This window comes from Lipophrys pholis (genome assembly GCF_963383615.2).
Source record: "Lipophrys pholis genome assembly, chromosome: 4".
In the NCBI taxonomy this organism is placed as follows: domain Eukaryota; kingdom Metazoa; phylum Chordata; class Actinopteri; order Blenniiformes; family Blenniidae; genus Lipophrys; species Lipophrys pholis.
The window spans coordinates 32,114,476-32,134,161 of record NC_137637.1 but is presented as its reverse complement, the minus strand read 5'-3'; the positions used below and the strand labels follow the sequence as shown (position 1 = coordinate 32,134,161).

Here is a 19,686-nt window from a genome sequence, read left to right as displayed (position 1 = left end):
ATGTAGGGGCGCTGGGGTCACTCCCATCTAACCATGGGTGAGGGCAGATACAAGAGCCTTACTTACTAGAATTTCAGCTGTGTGAAAAATCAGCGTTACAAAACCTGAAATAACCTTCATGACCAGGAGAGTTGTGTCTTGGGCCATACAGCATCGTGGGGCAGTGGTTATTGTTCTCGTCGCACAGCGAGAAGGTCGCGGTTGAAATACCTCTCGGCTGGGGCCTTTCTCTGTGTGGAGTTTGCATGTTCTCTGTGTAGGTGTAGGTGTTTTCTCCGGGTACTCCGGTTTTCTCCCAGTGTGAAAAACATGGACCATGGCTCCCTGAGCAAGACTCTTGGCCCCCACCACTTCCACTCCTGGTGCCGTGCGGCTGCTGACCAAACAGTCAATTTAATAAAGAAATATCCTCAAGGGATTGATGAACCTTGTTTTTTTTTTCCCTTACTGATCAACACATAAAAGAGATCTGATGACTGAAATCATCTGGGCTGGTCTGAATAACTGAAAGTAAGTAAGTAAAAACAAGAAAGAAACAAGTCCGCAGTGAGTTCGAATGAGGTGAGAACAACACAATTTCTGGATATCGGACAGAAAAAAAATATTTCAAACAGATTAGACAAATTATTCATTTTAATTGCATTTTACTCGACCCACAAATATTCCACAAACAAAATACAGAGCCGATTTCAGAATCCAGACTCATGCCAGAAAAACAAATCATGTCAAAACTCTGTCAAGTGAGGTTTTCCAAATGAAATCTAAATATCTGAAGAAATGAGCTGCACATGACACGCTTCTGTGGCCAGTTTCACATTTGATGTGTCAAGTTTTCCCCTGGTCACTTCTCCTGCTGGTCCTCCGGCATCATCACCATCACTTCCCCCTCCATCACCACTTTGTCCACCACTGAGCACGTCACGGCGATGAAGGCGAACGACATCTTGATCTTGCGGACCTCGGCCTCGGCAACCACCTCCTCACCGACGTAGAGTGGCGCCGGGAAGCGGATCTCCTGGTACAAGAAGACGCAGCCGCGGCCGGGCATCCTGGTGCCGAGCACGGCCGACATCAGGCCGTTGATGAGGACCCCGTGCACGATGGGCGTCTCGAAGGAGGTGGTCTTGGCGTAGGCGGGGTCCAGGTGGAGGGGGTTGGTGTCGCCCGTCAGCTCGGCGAACAGCTCCACGTCACGCGACGAGAAGGCTTTGGTGAGCGAGGCTCGCTGGCCCACGTGGAGAAGCCGGCGGAACGGAGGAGCCGCCGTGGCCGAGGAGAGGCGGAGCCCCGGCTTCATGAAGACTCGCCTCCAGAGAAAAGTCATTCTGAAGGGAAACGCCGCCGCCGCCGCTGCTGCTGCTGCTGCTGCTGCTGCTGCTTCAGTCCAGCTGCAGATCTCGACTGTTTCCAGTCAGCGCCAGCAGGAACGGAGACACCTGAAGGCACCACGAGAGAAAGATTTGATTGTTGCGACATCTTGAACATCAGAGTCCAGAAAACAATAAAATGTGTAATACGCCAGTACACATACATATGTAGTTATATAGGACAGGTATTGGGTAAATTATTTCTCTGCATTTCATAAGTCGGTAGAGAAGCTAGAAAATGTCAGATGACCCTCCATTTTTTCACCAGAATCCCGTCTGCCTTGACAGGCCAGTTTGTTTTTTTTTGCAATTTTGGCAGAAACGGTTTGTCAAATTGTTAAACGTCACAGCACACTATTCCCAAATTGTTGGCACGTTTTTAAAAAAAGACTGATATTATTAAAATTAAACCGACGCCCAGGCTAGTAATCTTTGCGCCGAGCCTCTTAAAGAGACAGGCACGCAGGTATTATACAAAAGTCCTCACTAGGGCTGGGCAAAAAATATTGATTAAATCAATTTATCAAATTTGTAGCTAAAAAAGATTTTTGTTTTGCAAATTCAAGTTCCCCCCCCCTACAGATTTTTTTTTATGCATTTTAACTCTGAGGACAACCACTGCAATAAAGTTGCACTTTTGACAATATATCTGATGTCTGCACTTTAAGTGCATTGAGAAAAAAAATTTTTAAATTGAAAATCGAAATTTTTATTTTTCTTGAAAAAACAATCATAGATTTCATAGAATAATAATTGTTTTTTTTAGGCCAAATCGCCCAGCCTGAGTCTCCATTTATATTCCTGATATGACCAAAATATGAACTAACGAACTCACGACAAGCTGCTTTTACGACATGAGGAATTTATCCCAGCCACAGACAGTGAGTGTGTGTTTTCTGTGTGTGTGAGAGAACAAATAAGCAGGTGTTGGGGAGGAGCAGTAAGATTTTCACCGCCGATAGGCAGAACAACATGACAGGGCTTCAAACTGGAAGCGAATTCTCGTTTCACACTTTCATTTCAGCAAAGTTTTGTTTTTACCCGCCAACGTTTTGTAAACAATATCCGTTTCAACAGAAATGGCAGAAACACTGAAAAAGGTGTCGTTTTCATGTTGGGCCACGAGTGTGTGCCGTTGGTTTTTCTTCTATTAAAATAACACGCGCATGCACAGTGCTTCCGCCGCAGACAGAGTCGGAGCGTTTTCAAAAAGTCACACCGTGGGAGCTATTTTCAAAAAGTTGTGTTTTAAGTGGCTCTGAGCACCGTTGTGTAGACGGACACCCAAAACACAATGAAAGCTTGAAGTTTTCACTTGAATGTGGCGTAAACGGGGTCTAAGTGACCCAGAAGAAGAAGTGTTTGTGATGAACTTCAGATGAGTCTGCGTTGCTGACCTGATGCACTCTGAAGGCGCAGTCCTGGTTCTGGTAGGAGCCGAGCAGAGTCAGAGAAGTCCAAAGCTTCACCAACCCGCTGGGAGAGAAAACAGAACACACTGGGTTGATTTCTTCAAGAGAAGTGAAAATGTCTTCGCGTCGAGTGACGCTCACCTGCTGTAGACGCGCAGAAGAGCAGTCAGCGTCTCATCGTCGTACTTCAACAGGTCAAAATTTAAGGCAGCTCCCACCTGAGCGCACACACACACGTTTAGGAAACGACGTCCACTTACATGGAAATGACAAATGCTGAAAAGGATGTAGTTTACATGTTGGGCCACTAGCGGGTGCTGTTTGTTTCTTTGTAAAAAAGTTGCATTCTCAGTGGCCGAGAGCACAGTTGTCGTAAACAGGCTTCTAAAACGTAAGAAATGTTTTGGATTCTCACTTGGAAACGTAGCGTAACAGGCCTTTAGTCAAAAATTCATGGATACCTGCTGCCATTTTTAATGTCCGCTAAACAGGGCTGAATCACAAACAAGGCCACAGGCATCAGGCACACTCAAAGTTTCACGCCAAGTTTTCTTTTCTAGTTTCGTAAATAAGTATTAAAGAAACCGGAAAGAGTAAAAAAAAATAAAATAATAAACCTCAAAGAAATAGTCCTGAGTGATTTTCTCAAAACCTCTCACAGTTGGTTTTAGTTCGTTCAAATGAGTTTTGGATTATTTTCTGGAGGCGTTTGCTCTCAGACTTGAGTTCTCACCTCCCCATGCAGAGTCTTCAGGCCCGTTAGGATGAACTGCTTCAGTTCCACTGCGCTCAGTCTGGTCGTCTCATCCTCCAGAACACTAAACGCACAAACAGATCGGGCTGAGCGCACATGAGCAAGGAGCAGAAGTGGTCGGGAAATAAAGTAAAACTCATGTGTGGATAACTTACAGGTGGACCTTCATGTAGTGATACGGAGAGGCGTTCTTCAACACGACCCGCTGATAAACACGAGGTTCTTCCTCTTCGTTCAGGCGTCTCATTATATTAAAGCATCGACGGCTTCGTTCTCAATGAGCAGCAGAGAGTAAGCTGAATGCAGGCTGGAAAAAAACAAAAAAGTATTTCTATTCTAAGTTTATATTTTGAGGTATTTTACAGGTTTACACTACAACAGAAACATTGCTCAATAATTTCTAGCCTTTCACGACACAATTTATTGATTGAGAAATCAACTGCAACCAAAATAAACACCAATAAGTAAAATAACATTTGCTTTTAAAAAAAATGGATGATAAAATAATCAATAATCAAGTTAATGGATAGTGTGAAGAAGACTGTTTAGTTTTGAGTAAAGTTACGACTAATATATGATATAGATGTGATTCTGTTCTGGGGTGAAGCTCTCGGTGATGAACTTAATTGCTGTAGCTCACTGTTAACTTTTAAAAAAGATGTAATATACAAACTAAATAAGTGTTACAGGTCAGACCGATGATGAGAGAAAGGGCACGTTATGTCATTCAAGTTTTGTTTCTGGTTATTAGTAAAACTCAAGAAATACAAACATGTAAACAATGTAAAAGGTCTTCATATATCCAACTAAATACACATAAATCAACCAATGTGCATAATGAAATTACTCACATAATAAATAAGCAAGCCAACCATCCAAGATAGAGAAAACGTAGAATTTAAATGGCCTGGAAAAATAAGTATTTCTAGAGGTTATTAAGGAGACATAAATCAGCACGCAGGTCAAACAGCAGCGAGGCAAACATGCTAGATGCGGCTATGCTAACAGCTCGCAGCTGTTAAACAGCAGGTAAAGCAGATGATTAAAAAAAGTGTTTGCGTGTTGTTGTGACTTCCAGTAGAAATGTGGAGAGTTGTACTCACCAGCTACATGAGCGTGAGGTCGTGACAGCTTGAGGTTAGTCGCTCAGACAACATAAAACCTTCCAGGCAGCAGCAGGCGACCCCATGGGTTACCCGATCTGTCCAGGGCGGGGCTTGCCCCGGCGCCTAGCGATGACGTAGCATATTATGATTGGCTGTGACGATGTTTCGCATTATTATTGGCTGCAAGTTTCCCCGTCACAGTTTAAATAAAGTTAGGGAGCTAACTTTAGCTTTCAGTCAGCTTACCTACACCGGCTGGGAGAGGAAACAACACAAAAATACTACTGATACTACTACTGTTTCTACGTCTACTAATATCTATTACTACTACTACGACTGCTACTAATATTTACTACTCCCTCATGATGGGAGATGTAGTCTCTGAAAATAATTTTTAAAAAGACCACAAAATTCAAAAATACTACTTCTACTATATTGTTATTATTACCAGTATTTATAATATTACTTCTAAAGCCTCTACTACTTCTACAATCAACAATAATATATTGTCAGTGTATAGTGGTCATTCAGATTATGTTGTCGTTTCACTGGGCTGTTTATGACGGCTGAAATAGATTTTGGAATAAGAATGCAACATCACAAAATGTGGAAAACATTGAGGCTCTGAATTTTATAAACTGAACACAACCAGTGCTCAGTGGGATGGCACGTCAGTAGCCAAAGCTACTCAACTTAAGCCCAGACAGAAGGTACTCCGAACAACAATTAAAGCATTTGAATCAGCTCATTTATTAAAATATCTTTCTACTTACAAACTCTTCGACGTGACAGAAATCACTCCTTAATCTTACAGCAGAATTCCCACAGTACACTTTTAAACAATGAGGTTAAACATGTTGACAATGTGGTCATACAGCAGGAGACTAAATTCTCAGATCAACAGCCTGAAAACCGAATACAGTGAAAAGTGCAAAGTCCTGACATGGAATGACTTCAAATAACAAGAACATTAAAGACAAATTTTTTTTTTTTAAATCAGGCTGCAGTGAGACAGCCACACGGGAATATCTTAACAGTCTTTTGTGCATTTTTGATAAAAGTTTCACAGTGAGCACCATCCACAACTCGACAATAAAATATCTTCATCACCAGAATTACTTCCTCATCTTAATCTCATTACAACCTTCTTCTCTCTCTTCTTCATCCTCCATCTTCCGGGTTTTTCTTCAGGAAATTTTCTTGGAGTTTTCATCGGTGACCTCCTGTTCGGACAGGAAGTCCAGGATGAGCTTGGCGGCCTTTCTGGGACGCTCCAGCACCACCGAGTGACCGCAGCTGTCGAACACCTCCACCTGGCAGCGAGGCAGCGCCGCCTGCAGGACTGATGTCCCCGAAACATCCAACACCTGGGGGAGCAGACAGGTGAGTCAGTCGAGCAATACTGTCTTTGGTTGTGTGAGGAAAGCCAAACTCTGATTTTGCGATTGATCATCTGCCATACTGCATTTTGTTTTCCCCTCCAATTTAGGATGTATTTGCTGTAACTCTGTAGAATATTAAATAAGTCCCTTCATCAACGCAACCAGCTCTATACCTCGACGCAAAGTTTTGAGTGGATTCTTTAGTGTAAACAATCTGTTGTTTGTGTGACGCCACTCATGGTATTATGATTACTAAAAACACCCACAAAACTCACCAAAACACTCTGGCATGCATCATGCATCAACCCTCATAAATGTTACATCGTTTAACTTTGCTATGAGGTTTGAATATTGATAAGAGATAACCGATGAGATTATTTTGTAAATATTCTTGATGATACCTTGTTTGAATGCTGATGGACATGTGTGTGAGGCTGAAGACTACAATGGACAAAGAGGAAGTTTATTTTCCTCCACGAGCATTGAAATCATCTAAAATCGGTGAAGAATATTCCTGGTTTGAACTCACTGGCATTCTCATGTTCAGTTTTCACGCTTCATCTGTGTGAACATTGCGTTTGATGTTTTCAGTTAATCGACGGTGTGAATGTGTAATCTGGGACTGGAGTCCCAGTTATGGTGCATCCTTCCCATAACGTGGCTAAAAGGGCTTAACAGTGGGTTGTGTTTTTAATCACCTGGTCGTCTTTGCCCCAGATGACCTGCAGGGGCGCTGTGATCAGATGCAGGTTTTCCTGCAGCGAATGACGAGACTTCTCCCCAACAAGCTCCATGAACACTACAAAGAAAACACACAGACATAACAATGCATATGATGGAAATACAATAATAGTATTTAAATAAGTACACAAATCAATAATGGATAGTTTTCTTTTATTGCAAACTAAAATAATGAGGAATTTGCCTGTTGGAATTAGACGTGCTGAAAGGATGAATACAGCATGATACCCTCTACAACCGAATAATTCCTGTTACTTCTACTTTATCGAAACTAAAACAAACCAAAGGTCAACAAGAGGCTGGTTCATTGAGGCTGCTGTTGTCTGAGGCAAACATATTAAAAGTTTTAATATAAAACTTGTTTTCAGAGGTTTTATTACAGAAAAAGAACAATTTGTTTAAATATCCACATGATAAAAGAATTTCATATCACAGCGATACTAAATCAGCAATCATAAGTCCTAAACTTTATGGATTCGACACCTCACTTGACTTGTCTTCAACAGTGAGGCTTCATTTAATAGTTTTATGATTAAAAATGCATCAGTAAAGCCTTTATAATTTGTCTGAAGCGTATCAGCTACTGGGGTGTTAATGTGTTAAGGAACGTAAGCGGGATTAGTGTCAGATGGAGGTGTGTGACGGGACTCTGTTGCTCTGGAGGATGGAGGAAACGTTTGTACCGTCAACAAATGAACCCGAAGCAGAGCAAGAAAATATGATTAGTGTCGTTTCAAACGTTTCGGTAAAATTATGTGAGGTTAATCTGGATGGATTGGAAGATAATGTGAAAAGACCAGCGTTTTGAGAAAAAAAACTGAGAAGGAGAAGAAAACTAACTTTCTTTGTAGAAATCATTATTTGCGAGCCGGTTGGCAAGGAGACCTTTCAGGACCTGAAAACGAATGAAAATGTTAGTTTTAGTGTTCGCAGAGAATTTCGATTCAACAGTTTCTATTACACAAAACTGAGGAGCGCCTCATTAACCCAGCAGCACTGCCAATTATGGAGGCGAGACGTCTATCAGCTTTAATAACTTTACACTCATCATTTCATCCCTGGCTTGAATTCATGAGTAACAACAACATATTTTGTCATTAGTGAGCAGATTCATGAAAAAAAAAAAAAAAAGACTTCTAAGCGGGAAATGGGACTTTCCCCAACTGTATCTTCCCGAGTTCCCAGCTGCATTAGCCTAACATGTATATACATTAAAACAGATCTCATTAAGGGAAACTAGTTGTTTTGGAGTAATTAATAAAGTAATTTAGCCACTTTGAAGTCGCCACAATCCTACAATCGACCACAGATTTTTTTTTGGTAGCTTGTCCAAAACGGTCTCCGAGTGTTGTTTCCTGGGGATGGGCAGCGTGGTTTAGTACCTGTCGGTGGAGTTTGAGGGGCGTGTAGCAGCAGAGGCTCAGCATCTCCTCCAGCTCCTCAGTATTGGTGGGGATGAGCGGGATGGACTGCTCCTGGGGAAGATTGTCCTCCAGCTCCCTCAGACGGCTGACGAACTTGGAGTCTGTCGGGTAAACCAGGCCTGGAGGGCAGAGACGACTGTCGGCATCAAAAACTGACGGCTTGATTCAGGTCCAACTATGTTTATATCGGTGGGTGTAGATCTAAAAGAAGGTCACAACTACTCATTTGATCAGATATCTGCTGACTTTACCTGCCGGGCAGATCAAACTGAGGCTGGACAAGTCGGCAGGGTGCCGGGCAGCGTACACGCCCGCGACATTCCCGCCCATCGATGTGCCGACCAGGTGAAACGGTCTTTTATCCAGACCGACACTCTGCACAAACTGGACAGGGACAGAACGCTATTTAATATGTAATCTCAGGGGAGCAGCAATGTTTTCACCAACTCTCACACACACAAAAAAAAGAAAATGGAGTCATGCTGCCTTTAGTTACAGATAAAAGTCTTACATTTTGATGATCTATTGAAAGTGGACAATTTTTGATTGCACCAGATCATATTTTCTTCTTTGTTCCCTGATCATACAAGCGTGTTGTTCCCACATTGCTCGCTTTGGTGAGGTGTTTTCACCAGCAGATGGTGCAGTCAGCACTGCCTTTGAAGGTGATCGCTGTGCCTCCCTTTTAACAAGACTTCAGTGAACCTCACATAAACCAAACACTGTGAATTTTACATTTCTGAATTGACACGCGTTCAATGAAATCATTTGGAACCAGTAAACTCAATGTTCAGATCTAAGAAGAGCTAAAAGAACGCATCAAAAACAGATATAAACATTAAAATGTAAATGATGGACCTTAAAAAGGAGTGAAAACATTCCCATGTGCATGTGGAAGGCTCAGGGCTAAAAATGGGAGTGGATTCCGTTGCTCTATAGAGGACCACGTATAATAAACTACAGCAAGCTGTCGCTGAAGGTTTGTTTGTAATTTGATCTGCAGCAAGTTGTAAAAATATAATGAATATGGCCGACACATGAAACTGACTGTATTGTGTTTCTGAGGTTCAACACAAAGAAGAAACGCGCTCAGGGGCCATCAATCCCTTTTTATAGAAGAACTCGTTCGAAGACGACGGGCGACTCGAATGATTAGGGTTTCAAAACATGTTTACTGACCACCGTTTTTAGAACATGTCCTGAAGCTTCTCAATTAATGTCTGAGAAGAATGTTGCTGATGGAGACCAAAAATAGCCAAATGAAATAAAAGCAGGATAGCGAGCGAAGAAGCCTGCAGACGTTTCGATGATTTCATTAAGTGAGGCTGCGGTTTGAATACTTTTCTTTATGTGAATAAAGTTTCGGACCCCCCTGGTGTTATAACAGTGTGTGACTTGTTGGGGGATACACACAGCTTCTCTATGAGCAAACCAGACAAAACACATCAAATTAATGTATTTTAAAATCAAAGCAGAGCCAAGCTATAGATTAGGAATTAATCTCAGTAATCTCTAATCTCTTTATGATGCTCTGTCTCCTGTCAGGGTGTAATATTTGCTCGATGCTGAACGACTCCAGGTCCGACTCATATTTAACTACATTCATAGAAATAAAAAGTATTTGCTTTTGCGTGCTTGCTGAAGGTTTTTACTTTCTAGTCTTTATATAAAATATGTAATGGATGCACCTGCAGGTTTTGTGGTGGGCTTTTTTTTTTGGAGGCACTTTTATTTAAAATCCAGTGATGATTTGTAGTATGTGGCGTCATCTTGATTCAAACTTCACGGATGTTTTGTCTTTTTCAGATAGCAGCGTCTCTGTGGTAGGTTTGTTTTTACTGTTCCGGCCAAGTGACTGTGGAAGGACCAGTTTCAGCAGATGTTTCTCAGGTAAACATCTCTGGGTCGTCCTGGGTCCCTTTAAGTAGCAGGCTATCCTACTCATAATCTGTAAACTCATCCACACAAGGACGAAAAGTCTGCATTTATCACCAGTTACATTCACGGCTTTGCATTATGTCATATATTTAAAATTTATTTATTTTTTAAAACACTCGTGTTTCATGTTTCACTAAAATCGGATTTGCTTTTACCTTTTATTAAATTGCTTCCTATCAAGTTGTTTTTAAATCAGAAAGAAGGGAGACACACACACACACACACACACACACACACACACACACACACACACACACACACACACACACACACACACACACACACACACACCTGGTGGATTCGGGCGACCTGACCCTGGATGCTGTAATCCTCGACCCCGGTGCGACTCGTCCCCTCATGCCCCGGCATGTCCACACACACCAGGTGCTGGTTTCTGGGGAGGAACTGGTGGGGAAAACAAACACACCCAAGATGAACCACCTGCTGACTCTCATCATGGTATAAGTTTATAGTTTTGTGACCCAAATCCCACGTTATATTTGGTCCTAAAGGGAATACATATATATGCATCTATACGACAAATAAAGCGACTTTGACTTTGAAAATATATGAACGCCTCAGTCTGAGCTCCTGTACAGAGGTCGCACCCCTGCGCCACTGAAGGCCAAAGTGAAATTTGTGCTCTCTTTTATTCTAATTATTTACTTTCTTTCATCATACGGTCATAACTTTGTCGTCTCCCGCTGTGTGACACCGTTGATACATACACACAACAATATGCATATATGAATATAAACGAAAAGACAATATACAAACAAGACAGTCCAACAATGAAATGTACAGTTATGTAGTTATGTGTACAGTATATGCAGTATGTGAATATGCAGACTGTATTATAAATACTTCACAATGGACTGAATTGCCTTTTTCGGTTTGCGAAGTTTGTGGCATTGATTTTTGCTCGATATTTGAACGTCACTATAAAAAAAATATAATTAAAAAAAACATTTAACAATAATCTGGAGTTACATTGACGATGGGCAGCCACATGTCCTTGGAGGCGGAGAAGCCGTGCAGCAGCAGCAGTGACGGCGAGGTGCTGGACGGCGTCCCGCGGGTGAAGTAGCAGAAGCGATAACTTCCGCTGTGAGAGTAGCGCACCACCAGTCCCAGCTTCTGACGCCAATACCTGTGCACGAATAGAGAGAGCCGTGTCTGAAATAAATGATTGACGTCCTGTTATCAGCTCGCACCATACACGTTGAAACGTGACCTCAGACGTCAGCAATCAGCAAGAAAAACCAAATCAGAGGAACCTGACCCGCGTATTCTTTAGGGTGAAACCTTTATCAGCTTTGATAACGTCTGAATGATTTCCTTTAAAGCTCATAAACGTGGCGCTGCACATGGAGATAGATTCAGTTTGTGCATCAATTACAGTATTTTTTTTACAATTATGAAAATGGACTACATGAAAATGGAGTACAGTAAACTGTCTCTTTGACACCATGTTGGATGATAGGCACAGGAAACTAGTCTATCTCTGACACGTAGACCCGACGCATCCAAAAAGTCTAGTTCTGGTACTTTTTTCTGAGGATTTATATAACATATTATCCAAAGTACACTCACAGAGTAAGAAATGTAGAAAGAGTACTGTTTAACCTTTATAACTCATTAGGAAGAACTTTTACTTCCCCGCATGGACACGTTTTTTTTTTTGAAAGATTTATAACATGAAATATTTATATTGGTGAACTGTTAAACTACAAAGTTCATTATTTTAATATGTGCCATATAAAGAGTTAAAAGCATCATGAATACATATTCACCCGATTGTTTAGTCATCCAGATAGCACAGAAACTAATTATTAATGTTTCATTACATCATATAACTCATGTCAGTGTTCAGGAACTTCAACATAACCCATATAAAAAGTTTCCTCAGGAATAATCTCAGCATATAATGTTATTTGTTTGAGTTTAACTGTCTGTTCCTAATCTGATCTTTCATGGCTTTACACTTTTATGTCCCTTTCGCATTTTACAAGCTCTTTCATTTTCTACAGCAGCTTCTACTATTTTGTTTTATAGTGTGTGATGTAATTCCACTTGTTTATATCTGATTTGTAGTAATCAACAGTTAAGGTGAAATGTGTCGCAAGGATCAGTCGGCAAGTCAAAAGTAATTTGACCTTGTGTCATGTGAAATCTGAATGAGTTATGGTTCACTAAAACCCTGACTCCACAAACATTTTAGTTCACTAAAACATATTCTGGGAATAACTTATTTATATTGCTAGAATAAATCTAAAAACATAAAAGAAGTCTGGTTGACAAAACTCAACCAACTGAGCCACAGTAACAACCTTGTCAAGATTCAAAAGGGCAAAGAAACTAGGACAGCAACTGATTATTTAACACGCCTGACTTTACAAAATGATTTATGGCACAATGACCCATTGATCACCCCAAAAGTAAAAAAATCTGTTTTGGTCGTGAATAACTTTTATATTTTAATGAAAACAAAAGTGTGTACATATTACTTTAAAATCAAAACGTGGCATGTTAAACTACCAAGTTATGTATCCGCACTGCACAAATGAACAAATAATACCCACGGTATGCGATATTCTGATAATGTGACGGAAACGGTTTCGTTGTATGTTGCTGCTTGAGCTCATGTGTCGGCCCTCTCTGACTGTCTAAACTACGAGGCTGCAGGCAGAAGCAGTTACATGAGGGTGAGTCGGCAACAAATGTGTGTGACAGCGTCACGTCACGAGAATAATCCACCAATCTTCCAAAAGGCAACAAGGTTCTTTTTTTATCAGCTTAACCAAAGTCCGGAAGGGAAATAGTTCACAAAGGGCAGCTTTCACAGCAGGAGTGTGCTGGAAACAGCAGCATGCTGGAAGCGTTTGATCACCGTCAGACAGTCAGAACACCAGGGGAAGGTAACGTGTGCAGATTTTAGATGTTTGAGTCACGTTTTACAATTTTCAATATGATGAGAAAGTGTAAGTGAGAAAGTAGGAAGAAACATTCCTATTTGAACTTGTGTGTTGGTTTAATAGCGACCCGTCCAGTCCGATCGTCCTATTTGAGTGTGTGCGTGCGCGTGTGTGTGTGTGTGTGTGTGTGTGTGTGTGTGTGTGTGTGTGTGTGTGTGTGTGTGTGTGTGTGTGTGTGTGTGTGTGTGTGTGTGTGTGTGTGTGTGTGTGTGTGTGTGTGTCTGTTACCAGTTGTATGTCTTGATGACCATCCCGGGCCAGAGGAAGAACACGGTGAAGACGGCGAGCGCGGGCACAACCAGAACACTTCCTGCCAGCCAAACCATTTTAGCCACACTCAGCTCCATGTCTGCGCTGCTGCAACAACAGTGAAAGGAAATAATAAAAAAACAAAAAAACACTGTCGTTCAGTCTGAAGGCGAGTTTCTGAGAAGCGAACAATGACTTCCAAGAGGACAACCGGCACTGGTCACAGAGCTCTGATTTGTTGAGACGATCTAAATAAATCAGTTATACATGAAAAACGTTTGCTTGTTTACAGCTTTTATTGTACATATAATAATAATTAAAAAACACATATTTTAAACAGAGGCCTTGCTGAACTTATGCTGTTAATACAGTCTCTTGATAACTTATTCAGGACAAACATTACAAAACATCCTTGTATTAATTAAAATCATTATCTGTTTAACTCCACAGTCCGAATGTGTCCTTAGGAAACAAAACAAACTACTTAACTTAAAAAAAGAATTGCACATTCAGACAAAAATAAATAATTCTAGGTCAGTCAAAATCGAATTAGAGCCATCAATTATGGTACAAAAGATTCAGTTTAAGCCGTTTCTTAGGTGACGTGTTATCTGAAGCTTCTGGAAAAATAGATCGAGTTTAAAGGGCGATTACAACATTTTTACAAAACAACAGGTCAAGAAAGCAACTCTTAGTTAAAATCCAATAAGAACCTTTTTAATAAAAACTGTACGAGTAACTTGATCCAAAACACACATTCACACATAAGAGCAAATTAGAGTCACTAATAAACCTCAAACACCTTTGGGGAGAAAATGTAAACTCCACACAGGAACACTGTGTAAGGAACCTCAAAGCCCGAATCAAACCGGAGATAATTTAAGTATGTGGCGAACCATTAGACCGTCAAACCACTTTGTGGCTTGAAGCTCTCAGTCATGAAGGGACCCAGTCCAGACTTAAAATAAGACTCTAAAGCAGATGTTCTAAAAGCATTCAAAGTAAACGCATGCGTCATTACTCTCTTAAAAAGGGATTTTTATGGCAGCTGTTTGTGGTTTTGACCTTCAATTATTTGTAAATACAACACCATATACATGAAGCTGTGTTATTCTTCTAAATATACTTGGTCGTCAGTTGTGTCTGGTTCACTGTGAGCAGCAATGCCGGCTCCCGACGGACACAGATATCCAGTGTTTGCTCCTAACTGCTGAAAGACTGTGGCGGACCCACCATAGTCTAATTTGTCCCACCAGTTACTTAACGGACATTTACCCCACTGCATCAGCTAAACATCTCCAACCACTGTGATTAAGCTTTTATATCAGCTACAACAGTCTCCCAGAATACATCCATCTTCTTTAAGGCTGTATAAAACTCGGGTCTTGTGGCACTGAAGTACATCTCTGGACAGTCTACGACAGGACGAACACGGAGAGACAGAAACATGACGTTTTGTCCCTATCCTGTTAACTTAACGTCCAGCTTGTCATTCGTACTAATAATCCTCCCTTCAAATCAAACTTCTCACTGTGCCTGCCTTAACTATACATCACAACTCTGGTTTTTAAATACCCGCTGGGCCCTTCCATGTGGAGTTTGCATGTTCTCCCTGTGTGTGCGTGGGTTTCCTCCGGTTTCCCTCAAACTGTCCAGGTCAGGTTAACGGCTTTGTCCTGTGACGGAGTGGAGACCTGTCCAGGGTGAATCCTTCCCTCGCCCACAGTTATAGAAGGTGGATGGATGTATAAACAAGCATGTGGTAGGTTTTCTCAAGTATCGAAATGAAACCTGTACAGAATAAGGGAGAACCTACAAAATCCCTATGCCTTAAAGTTCGCTGGCGTAGCGGAAAATACCCCCGGTTGAATCCAAAAACTTTACTACTTTACTAAAAAACTGCAACACAAAAGGAACAATCTCCCCAAAGAAGGACTCAACAAAGAAAACTTAGAGAATAAGTGATAATATCTTTTAGAGAGTGAACTTACCTGTTATTGCAACCACAGTCCCAGTAGTACAGTAACAATGGAAATTCTCTTCAAATGTTTCTGAAAGAAAAAAGAAAGACAGCATATTTCCTGTTCTGGTCTCACTGTGACAAATTTATTATGTGAACAACAACAACCACATTAATGAGATGAGATGACCCATTATCTTTGTATGGGACTTTTGTTTTTCACAGTTTTAGGGGATTTATTCAGAAACGATTAGCCGGATTGTTAACAAAAGTGACAGTGACATATTCCCAATTTTTTGTGTCTGTGCTCTCAACAGTGCAGGACTAGTTACCCCCCCCCCAAAAAAGCTTGAAAATAATAATGAAATTAACAAGCTGCCTAGGATAGTAATCTCTGCGCCTTGCCACTGAGGCAGGCAGAAGAATAAGATAAGATAAGACTATTCAGCCCACAGGTAAATTGCATTATCACAGAAGCTCCACATTGCTCAAGGATAACAAATAAATAGGAATAAAAAAATTTAAAAAGTATGCTTGAGCAGTAAATATTACAAGAATGGCCAACAAAAATAAAAATGTGTAATAATAATAATAATAATAATAATGATAATAACAAAAGAATCCTATAATGCATTTTCAACATCGTATTAATAATATGTCCTGAATTTAAACAAAGTTAAAAAAAAAAAAAGTCACGTGTGATAAAAGTGCAGCACAAACCGGAAATACAGTAAAACAAGTTCAAATGAAGAGACAACAGAAACCAGACCTTTTTTTCCAACCTGAATAACAACAGGTTGTAATTTTTTGTGCAGATTTCTACGTATTACTCAGTATTTACTTTAAAAAAAAACAACAACAACAGACATTTACCAGTTAAAAAGGCACATCTGCCGTGACAAAACTTAGTGACCGCGGACAGTATTTCCGTTAACATGTGAAAGCATCACAGATCACGGCTTGTTACGTAACAACTACTATAGAATAAAGGTGGATGACTGTTACCTGTATGAATGTTCAGAGTGAGCTGTTCTGGAGCTGCACGCCGTCCTTCTGTCAGAACCAGCTGGCCTTCATTCAGTCCTCTCTTGTCCCTCATTACACAACCGGCCTTTTATCTGCACTTAAAGGGGCAGTACAGTGGAGGGAGGCCCTGTTGCGTTCACGTGCTGTCGGAAACCCCGTTAAGTGATGAGCGTTAAAGTGCGTAACACAGCCAGATGTGTGGCACGTCCACGTGAGGGCGCCACCACCACGTGTCCAGTTGTTTTTCTGCAGTGGAGACAAGTTTTTCCAAATTGTGTGGATTTATTTCACCCACACACTGGGCTGGGGAAAAAAAAAATACTCTTCTTTTCAAAAACAATATAAGGCTGGTTTTTAAAGAATATTCTTGAAAAAAACAAAAATCACAAAATTGTTGCCACGAAGGTTAAAAAGGTAACTTCAAAAAGCGATGTGTCCTTTCACCCATATATGAGCTCATTTATTTTGCTCAATGGGTAATGATAATCACTTACTCGGAAATGTTATTGTCGCAGTTTATACTTCAAATCACATTCAAAAACAAACTACAAAGCGTCCAAGAAATACATTTTCCAAAACTGGAAAAACAGGCAAACTATACAGTATAGTTACTGGTTAGTTCTCCTAGTGTGCATGCGTGGATTGCACTTAGGTCTGAATGTGAGTGTGTGGTTGTCTGTGATGGACTAGAGACCTGTCCTGCCCTTGCCCATAGGCTTCAGCGCCCCGCAGCCCTGCACAGGATAAAGTAGTATAGAAGATGGATGGACGGAATATATCAAGGAATACAAGTAAATAAGTACTGAACAAAAGAAAAGAAGGGAAGGCACATTTATTTATAGAGCACTATTAAAACACAAGGCAATTTAGGATGCTTTACAAAAAAAATCAAGAAATTAAAGAAATACAGAAAAGCTTTACAAAAAGTAAAATAAATATATCAATAAAATAAATACATTAAAGCTTTAATGAAAGAAATACATTAAAACAAGTAATGATGAATCTTAATCTTAATTTCCAGATCTTTGAGTATTTTACTCAATACAGTTCACTTGGGGACCACGAAGAGCCTCCATTCAATTTCAAACCGCCAATAAGCAGTAGAAGAAAAAATGTAAACAATTGGGTTGACAAGAGGTCATCATCACATGTCATATAAACTCTACTGTGGAAACTTGTGGTTTTCAGTTTCTTTTTATTTTTTTTTATTTCGTATTTCATAAATTCCAGGAGAAAAGGACTCAATGTATGCATTGAATATAAGACTGTTGTTTCTGTATGGAGACTTTGTTTAACAGAATTATGACGTTTACTCGGAATTGCATGATCTGTTTCTGTGTGATAAAAGATCGTCTCTTTCAAGTTCAAGGAGCAAGAGGAGTTCGTTGGAGTTAGAATATTTTCCCTCTCTGACAAACAGACAAACAAATTTCATGTGCAGCCACACATTTGAAAATGTTATTGGATTACCTTAGACGGTTGATGACTGAAGAAACAACTGTATTGGCTGATTGGTTACATCATTGTGAAAATCTGTTTGTGTCACCTTTCTTTTCCTTTCCTTGTTTGACGGAGTTGTGAAGCTTACGTGTGTATGATGTTTTCCATTTTTAGATGTGAGCTTATTGTTATTTTAACGGGTTTCTAAAGAAAAGTTGTGATTTGCAGTTTTTATATAGTGTTTGGGTACAAACATTCAGTCAGATCCGACAACCCTGGTTCAGGTTTGGGTTGAAATGACCACATTTCTGTTCGTGCAGGTAAAAAGAAACCCCACTTCTAACTTTGTGAAGCTTTTGCTCTTTCTGGAAATAACATGGATGACCATAATCATAATGGTTCCTGATGGAAGTCAGGGCTGTTCGGATGCTGATGGTGAATCAGCGTGTTAACGGAAATGTATAAAATCCTCTTTTAGTTTTAAAATGTAAGGCGATTCAAGGAAAGGGAACTTTGTCTGCAACCTTTGTTAGTAAAAGAAATAAAAGTTTTTACAGATTTTCTATGCGCTAAAATTCACTTGATGCAACATGTTTAACTTTCAAAATAACAAAAACAAAGAAACAAAAGACACAGTTAATAGTCATTGGTGCGAAGTTTTGTTATATTTACAAAAACTGTTAATGTTGCAGTTATGGAATTCAAAAAACTGCAACTACTTTAGTCCTTTTAGCATTTTACTGTTTTGTAATTTTTGGGTAATTTCAGCCATTCTTGGCACTTTTAGTTGATATTGCCCCAGATGGTGGTGGACGAGCTTTAAAACCTCAGAATCACTTAAATAATCCCTGGGGAAATACTTTAGCAACGCAGCACAAACAGCGATTTTTCCAGCACTAATGCAACACAAACGACTGAGACTATTTTCAGGGAGTTTTGCGTGGAGCAGGACGCAGCTTCACGGAGGTGTGAGTCGCCTGCTGACAGCGTGGAGGAGCTGCTTTTCATTGTTTTGATGCCGGGGTCAGTGTTGTTCTCCTCGGCGAGCTGGTGTTTCAAAACGGCTTTGCCAAGCATTGCACGTTGCTGTTGCTTTGCGCTGTTTTGAGAGTAAAATACATCCAAACAGCAACATATTGTCATGAAACGTCAGCTAGCACAGTGCTGCTACACTAGAATACCTCATTCGCCTGCAGGCAGTAGGACAATACGCACCATCAGGGCCGGTTTGTAATCCACACTGAACCACAATTTTCTCTGAGTTCAGCTCGGCTTTAAAGTCGTGAAACATATGAGCAATGGCGGCCGGCGATACATTTCTGGGATGGGGCTCTTTATTATTATTCAATTTCAGCCAACATTAACTGTATTTAAATACAGTGCATTTATGAACCACATTACAACAATCGTGCCTTTTTTAGATTGACGAGGCGGATAAATCTTTTTGTACTATGAAGGTTATGGGAACATTATCCACATCCATATATCACGACTGCTGGATTTAAACTGCTCCTCACCATCACTTCTTTTTTTTCTCTCGAGGTACTCGTTTTCTCTTTTCACCTCCAAAAACCTTAATCTGAGGTTAATTTGCCCGTAGGTGTGAGTGTGCAACGTGACAGTGAGTCAGAGATGTTTTGCTGATGAAGTGGGACAAAGGCTCACCAACAAACTGTGGTGGGACGAATTAGATTATGGTGTGCCGCCACAGTCCTCGGTGATTCAGAGCAAACACCGGATAGCTGTGTCTGATGTCGACGAATACTTACGAGACCATCTGTGGTCTTATACTATAAATAATTGAAACAGGTCGAAAACATAAACAGCTGGCAGACCGACACAAAACTTTGCACTTACGGAATAATTAAGCATGTGTGTAAATATTCTAATGGCTTCTCTGATTATTTTTTTG

General features: G+C 40.5%; 2 protein-coding genes across 6 annotated transcripts; both read right to left on the bottom strand.

Annotated features, from left to right (window-relative positions):
• Positions 1-617: 617 nt before the first annotated feature.
• Positions 618-4,757, bottom strand: rpp14 (ribonuclease P/MRP 14 subunit). Of its 4 annotated transcripts, XM_080462257.1 has the most exons (7): positions 4,637-4,745; positions 4,385-4,440; positions 3,689-3,840; positions 3,513-3,597; positions 2,921-2,997; positions 2,765-2,843; positions 618-1,436 (listed from the first exon to the last, which is right to left on the bottom strand). In XM_080462257.1, the coding sequence occupies exons 3-7, from the start codon at positions 3,778-3,780 to the stop codon at positions 1,380-1,382; spliced, it is 390 nt and encodes a 129-aa protein (XP_080318383.1). In that variant the 5' UTR covers positions 3,781-3,840; positions 4,385-4,440; positions 4,637-4,745; the 3' UTR covers positions 618-1,379. The 4 variants fall into 4 exon arrangements, with proteins under 4 accessions (XP_080318383.1, XP_080318381.1, XP_080318382.1 ...); XM_080462255.1 differs by lacking the exon at positions 4,385-4,440 and having other exon boundaries at positions 4,637-4,757; XM_080462256.1 differs by lacking the exon at positions 4,385-4,440 and having other exon boundaries at positions 3,689-3,864; positions 4,637-4,739.
• A 489-nt stretch (positions 4,758-5,246) lies between these two features.
• Positions 5,247-16,428, bottom strand: LOC308108072 (monoacylglycerol lipase abhd6-A-like). Of its 2 annotated transcripts, none has more exons than XM_080460750.1 (10): positions 16,314-16,428; positions 15,340-15,399; positions 13,328-13,456; positions 11,115-11,274; positions 10,416-10,529; positions 8,438-8,570; positions 8,145-8,305; positions 7,603-7,657; positions 6,720-6,820; positions 5,247-6,006 (listed from the first exon to the last, which is right to left on the bottom strand). In XM_080460750.1, the coding sequence occupies exons 3-10, from the start codon at positions 13,444-13,446 to the stop codon at positions 5,827-5,829; spliced, it is 1,023 nt and encodes a 340-aa protein (XP_080316876.1). In that variant the 5' UTR covers positions 13,447-13,456; positions 15,340-15,399; positions 16,314-16,428; the 3' UTR covers positions 5,247-5,826. The 2 variants fall into 2 exon arrangements, with proteins under 2 accessions (XP_080316876.1, XP_080316877.1); XM_080460751.1 differs by having other exon boundaries at positions 5,368-6,006; positions 13,328-13,453.
• Between the last annotated feature and the right edge of the window lie 3,258 nt (positions 16,429-19,686).

What these genes read in the sequence shown, in the direction of transcription:
- rpp14 (XM_080462254.1), bottom strand. Translation starts at nt 1,324, where the DNA reads ATGACTTTTCTCTGGAGGCGAGTCTTCATGAAGCCGGGGCTCCGCCTC.
- LOC308108072 (XM_080460750.1), bottom strand. Translation starts at nt 13,446, where the DNA reads ATGGAGCTGAGTGTGGCTAAAATGGTTTGGCTGGCAGGAAGTGTTCTG. An exon ending in TGTGGCTGCCCATCGTCAAT is followed by an intron (nt 10,530 to 11,114) that starts GTAACTCCAGAT and finishes TTTCCCCACCAG; the next exon opens with TTCCTCCCCAGAAACCAGCA. An exon ending in CCCTCAAACTCCACCGACAG is followed by an intron (nt 7,658 to 8,144) that starts GTACTAAACCAC and finishes ATTCGTTTTCAG; the next exon opens with GTCCTGAAAGGTCTCCTTGC.